The sequence below is a fragment of the Otolemur garnettii genome, unplaced genomic scaffold, assembly GCF_000181295.1.
Source record: "Otolemur garnettii isolate 467f Iridium unplaced genomic scaffold, OtoGar3 scaffold00094, whole genome shotgun sequence".
Classification (NCBI taxonomy): domain Eukaryota; kingdom Metazoa; phylum Chordata; class Mammalia; order Primates; family Galagidae; genus Otolemur; species Otolemur garnettii.
The window spans coordinates 5,431,054-5,437,325 of record NW_003852489.1 but is presented as its reverse complement, the minus strand read 5'-3'; the positions used below and the strand labels follow the sequence as shown (position 1 = coordinate 5,437,325).

Sequence of the window (6,272 nt, the reverse complement as noted above, 5' to 3'; positions counted from 1 at the left end):
TCTTGCCTCAGCCTCCCAAGTAGCTGGGACTACAGGCACCCGCCACGCCGCCTGGCTATTTTTTGGTTGTAGTTGTCATTGTTGTTTGGCGGGGCTGGGCTGGATTTGAACCCGCCAGCTCTGGTATATGTGGCTGGTGCCTTAACTGCGTGAGCTACAGGCGCCGAGCCTCACTATCTACTTCTTGCCCCACAGTGGAACGTTTGTTATAATCATTGATCCTACACTGATACATCCTTTGGACCCAAATCCATACTTTAAATTAGGATTCACTCTGGGTGTACATTCTATAAATTTTCATAAATGTATTAATATAATGACATACATCTGTCATTTTAATATCTTACGAAGTAGTTTCACATAAAACTTAAAAATCCTTACAAGTCCTCTGTGTTCTTTCCTATTCATGTCATCCTCCCTGCTAATCACATGTCTGAGCACTGATCTTTCTACTCCCCATTGTTTTGTCTTTCCCAGAACGTCATACAGTTGGAAACATACAGTATTGGCTTCTTTAACTGAGCAACATGCATTTAAGTTTCCTCCATCTCTTGGTAATGGCTCGATAGCTCGTTTCCTTTTAGTGCTGAATAATATTCTGTTGTTTGGATGTACCACAGTTTATTTATACATTCACTTGCTGAAGAACATCTTGATTTTGTTTAAATTTTGGCAATTATAAATAAAACAGTTGTAAATAAATATACACATGCAAGTTTTTGTGTGGACAAAAGTCTTCAGCTCATTTGGGTAAATACCAAGGAGTGTGATGTCAGCATTGAATGGTAAGAGGACATTTAGTTTTGTATGAAACTGTCAAACTCTGCTCTACCATGACTGTACCTATCATTTTGTATTCCCACCAGCAGTATATGGGAGCTGTGGCTGGCATCTTCTCCAGCATTTGGTGTTGTCAGTGTTCTGGATTAGGTCATTCTAATAGCTGTGCAATGGTATGTCATTGTTTTAATTTGTAATTCCATAATGACATATGATGTGGAGCGTCTTTTCATAAGATTGTTGCCATGTATGTATCTTCTTTGGTGAGGGTGACTGTTCAAGTCTTCTGCCCTTTTTTTTTTTTTTTTTTTGGTAAGATTTAAGACTTTTTTATAGACTATGTGTGGTGGCTCATGCCTGTTATCCTGGCTCTCTGGGAGGCCAAGGTGGATGGATTGCTTGAGCTCAGGAGTTAGAGACCAGCCTGACCAAGAGTGAGACCCCATTTCTAGTAAAAATAGAAAAAGAACTAGCCAGGTATTGTGGTGAGCACCTGTAGTCCCAGCTACTTGGGAGGCTGAGGCAAAAGAATAACTCGAGCTCAAGAGGATGAGGTCGCTGTGAGCTGTGATGCTACGGGACTGTAACCAGGGCATTAGAGTGAGACTATATTTAAACAAACAAACAAACAAAAAACAACCAGACTTCTTTGTATTTGGCCAACAGTCTTTTTTTTTTTTTTTTGAGACAGAGTCTCACTATGTGGCCCTCATTATGTGCCTCTCACTATGTGGCACTATGAGCGCCATGGTGTCACAGCTCACAGTAACCTCCAGCTCTTGGGCTTGAGTGATTCTCTTGCCTCAGCCTCACCAAGTAGCTGGGACTACGGGTATACGATAAAATGTCCAGCTATTATTTTGTCCAGCTATTATTGTTGTCATTGTTGTTTAGCTGGCCTGGGCTGGGTTTGAACCTGCCTCCCTTGGTGTATGTGGCTGGCACCCTAAGCACTGAGCCATGGGTGCCAAGCCTGCTAACGGTCTTTTTATCTGGCATGTCTTTTGCAAATACTTTCTCCTGATCTGTGTCTTCTCATTCTTTTGACATATGTAGGTTTTTAAATAGCAAAACTTAAAGTTATTTAGTATCATGGAAAACCATTTTTAAAGCAGTCCTAGCAAGCAGTTTATTGTTTATTTCATCTTCCATTTTTAAAAACTATTTCTGAAATAATTACTGATTTCCACAAAGTTACAACTCATAGCTTCTGGCCCACTTTCAGCTTTTGTTATCTGCCTGTCAGATAACAGCAGCTCCTAACACCTTTTAATTTGGTTACAGCCATAAATCTTTACAATCCTTAATTAAAAAGCCAGACTACCTGTTCTGTCACTGCTCTGTCTTTCTTTTTCACTCTATTGGTCCTTTTTCCATTGGAAAAAGTCAAATAAACTTTTTTTGCTTTCTATCTTAAAAATCAAACATACAAACAAAAAATATACCCATAGTATCAGAGGGTAGGAAAAATTTCTCCTAACCTCTCAGGGTTTCTGGCCGAGTCTAAGAATAGAATTAACATAAAGCAGATTAATAAGAAAATCATACAAATTGTATTTAATAGAATTTTATATGTACATGTGTGTCCTCCAGAAAAATGAAACTCAAAAGAAGTGGCTAGGAATCAGTGTTTCTTTACTAGGTTGAACAAAGAGTGAATCAACCCGTGAATGCATTAACAAATTGTGGAATATGTGTACTCTACAGGATTATTCAGCCATAAGAAAAGTTGGAGACATTATATTGTTTGTGTTTACCTGGATGGAGCTGAAACACATTCTTCTTAGTAAAGTATCTCAAAAATGGGGCAAAATCCAATGTACTCAATACTCATATGAAAATAATATATAAACAACTACCTGCCCACATGAAAGAAAAAAATAGAAGTGTAATCCGGCGAGGAAGAGAAAAGAAGAGGGAGAGGGGAAGGGGGGGAAGGAGGTCAACTGGCCATATCTCTCCTGATGTGCACGATGTTGAGAGTGTTCAGCACGCCCTGGGGGAAGGGCTCAACTACGACTTGAATGTGTTTACCTTGGAAATGAAAACAGTGTAACCGGCTCGGCGCCTGTGGCTCAAGCGGCTAAGGCGCCAGCCACGTACACCTAAGGTGGTGGGTTCGAATCCCCAGCCCGGGCCCGCCAAACAACAATGATGGCTGCAACCAAAAAATGGCCAGGCATTGTGGCGGGCGCCTGTGGTCCCAGCTACTTGGGAGGCGGAGGCAGGAGACTCGCTTGAGCCCAGGAGTTGGAGGTTGCTATGAGCTGTGATGCCATGGCACTCTACCCAGGGGGATAGCTTGAGGCTCCGTCTCAAAAAAAAAAAAAAAAAGAAAACAGTGTAACCTAAACATTTGTACCTGCATTAATCTGAAATTTAAAAAAAAAGTGGCATGTAAAAGTGTCTAGGAAGATAAGGGTTAATTTAACAGTTTGTACAGATTTCGCTCATCCTTCACTCTCCATCTCTGGTGATTGGAATGTTTCATTCTTCTTGATATTAGAGGGTCATCTTTCACATGGTGGTTTTCTTACCTGCTTTCTAGAATCAAAGGGTAGGTCAGAGCGCCCTTCTTGGATCTACTTTTTTTTTTTAGATGCCTTTCATTCAAAATAATCAATAGACCAAGATGCATATTTAGGGGTGGTTTTTCCTGAACTCCAGTAATATCATTATCAATATAATTTTAAGGAATGTGTGCCATGTATTAGGATGAGCATTTTCTCAAATGGTGTAAAGCCATTCTGTACAAATACTTTCTGACTTGTTGTTGATACTATATTGATTTCATATTCTGTAATATTGTTGAGTTCATTTGTTATGATAATGACTACGACTTAGACCATAGGGCTTAGTGGAAGAAGCAACACTGGGTATCCTTGTGTTATTACTGATTTTAATGGGAATGCGCTAATTATTAGCTGTGTTTTCTGTAGATCTTTCATAGATAATCACTTTGGGGGTCAGAAAACATTATTGTTGTTTTTGTTATTATGGTTAGATATGGAATCTAACTGAATACTTTTTTTGTATCTGCAAAAATGTTAATATGATAAATTATATTGACATTTTATAATGTCAAACACTATTGGGTAAATCTATTTTGGTTATGAGATTTTATTTCTTTTCTAATGTATTGCTATTTAGTTTACTATTATTTTGTTTGGGATTTTTGCATTTATGTATATCAATGAAAATGGCCTAAAATTTTCTAAGTTTCCTGTCCTTTGTTTTGATATCAACATCATATTAGTGTCAGATAATTAGTTGGCTGGGTGTGGGGTGGTTTTCTGATCTTCAAGATTGACATTGGTGCCAAATTAAAAAAAAGTTAAAAAATAATGCTGGTTCAGTTTCTTAAATGTTTATTGTTTTATTTAGCTTTTCTATTTTTTGGTCAGAGTACAAATTTTGTCAATTTGTAGTGAATACTTTTCTGTTGTCTCAGTTGTAAATATTTCGAAATTGTGAAAGTAATAGGAAATACACAAGAATATTTCTCAAAGTTTACAATTTGTTTTATGCTTCCTTTCAGGTGCTCAAAAATGTGATAACTTCACTGAAAAAAGACCACTCCTTGGTGTTTGTAAGAGCATTGGATCGTCTGGGTAAGGAAATTTTAAAAATTATTTGAATCACCTATTACAAAATTGTGTTATTCCAGGGGGAGAACTTTGATGTTTTAAAAATCTTTGTAACCATAAAACTGAAGCTCTCATAAGAGAGGAGAAAAAGGAAGTAAAACATATTTAGGGTTTTCACATTTAGTGACTCTGTTGCTAAACTTTTTTTTTACATGCAAGGTGATAGCAGGAACCAAAAGTAAGCAAGTATCCAATTAGAATATAATCTCATTGGTAAATATTTTTTAGTTTATGTGTTTCTAATATAGTCACTTTTATACAGTAACCTTTTTATAGAAGTTTAGAAATTACTATTGGGGATAATAATTAATAATAACAGCTTATTTTTGTTATGTAATACAAAATTATTATTATTAACAATAGTAATTGATATTTACTGATGCTGTAGCATGTGCCTGAACTGTTCTATAAGTGTTCGCATGAGTTTTGTTTTTTATTCCTTACCATAATCTATGAAAAAATACCATTTTTATAACTATTTTATAGTATAGAAGTGCTCAGTGAGTAGAGCACTAACCAAACTGCAACCAAAAAAATAGCCTGTAGGGCGGCACCTGTGGCTCAGTGAGCAGAGCGCTGGCACCATATACTGAGGGGGGTGGGTTCAAACCCAGCCCTGGCCAAACTACAACAAGAAAACAGCCAGGTATTGTGGTGGGCACCTGTAGGCCCGGCTACTTGGGAGGCTGAGGCAAGAGAATCACCTAAGCCCAAGGGCTGGAGGTTGCTGTGAGCTGTGACATCACAGCACTCTACCGAGGGTGACAAAGTGAGACTCTGTCTCTCTAAAAAAATTAGCCTGTAGTCCCAGCTTCTTGGGAGGCTGAGGCAAGGGAACTGGCTAAGCCCAAGAGCTGGATGTTCCTGTGAGCTGCGATACCATAGCACTCTAAAAAAAAAAAAGAGAGAGAAAGAAATACTGAAATACTGAAGCACTAATTCACAGAGTAGAACTAGTGAGTCAAACTCAAGCATGTTTTTATTTCCATGCTGGTTGCATTTTTGACAGTGATGGGGCTGTGGACTAAGGTGATGAACTGTTAACTAATCATAAATTCAGAGTTTTCTCTACTTTCTCCATATGTTAAATAGAAATAATACTGTGATATCATCAGTGACCTGGGTTTATACTGGCTCTGACTTCATTATAATGTAACCTCTCATTTTCTTTTCCAAGAGGCTACTCATCTTTTTAGTTGGTATATTTCCTGAAATTGAACTCCTACATGCAAGAACTGGGAAGTGACTATGGTTTTGTTAGTGAAGGAAGATGACCAAATGGATATTAGCTTGCCCACTAGCAGTCTCATGGTATTCACTTTAGATCATGGGGTTGTTTAAAGAAAGAGTGTGTTAATGTATAACACAGGTCATAGTCTTTTTTTTTTTTAAACACCAGAGATTGATACCAACGTAGAGTCTTGATTATTGTTTCTTAGGGGTACGGTTTGATTTCATAGGCTACAAGACAGATTTCTTCATGTGTAAATTTTTGGTTAGAAATAGACATAAAATATTAGAGAATTTACTGTGTATTCAATACTTTTAGGATAAGAATAAAAAATCATGAAAACCCAATTTTATTCCTCAAAGACTTGGTTGAATAGAAAAAGCACAAGTCACGCAAAATAATTATTTAATATTAATACAGAATAGGAATTCAGAGAAGGAAGTGATCAGTGTGCATGGATTAATGAGAGAAAGCCTAATGGAGAAGGAGCAGCATAGGTTGAGTCTTAAGGAATGAGAATTATTGGCTCGGCGCCTGTGGCTCAAGTGGCTAAGGTGCCAGCCACATACACCTAAGGTGGCAGGTTCGAATCCAGCCCAGGCCCACCAAAACAA

At 37.8% G+C, this 6,272-nt stretch overlaps 1 protein-coding gene across 1 annotated transcript in view; it reads left to right on the top strand.

The window, feature by feature from the left end:
* Positions 1-6,272, top strand: part of BCAS3 (BCAS3, microtubule associated cell migration factor) — a 611,572-nt gene that overhangs the window by 102,468 nt on the left and 502,832 nt on the right. The window contains exon 6 of the mRNA XM_023516602.1: positions 4,319-4,391. Within this exon, the coding sequence (XP_023372370.1) occupies positions 4,319-4,391 (73 nt within the window). The remainder of the gene's footprint in view (positions 1-4,318; positions 4,392-6,272) is intronic.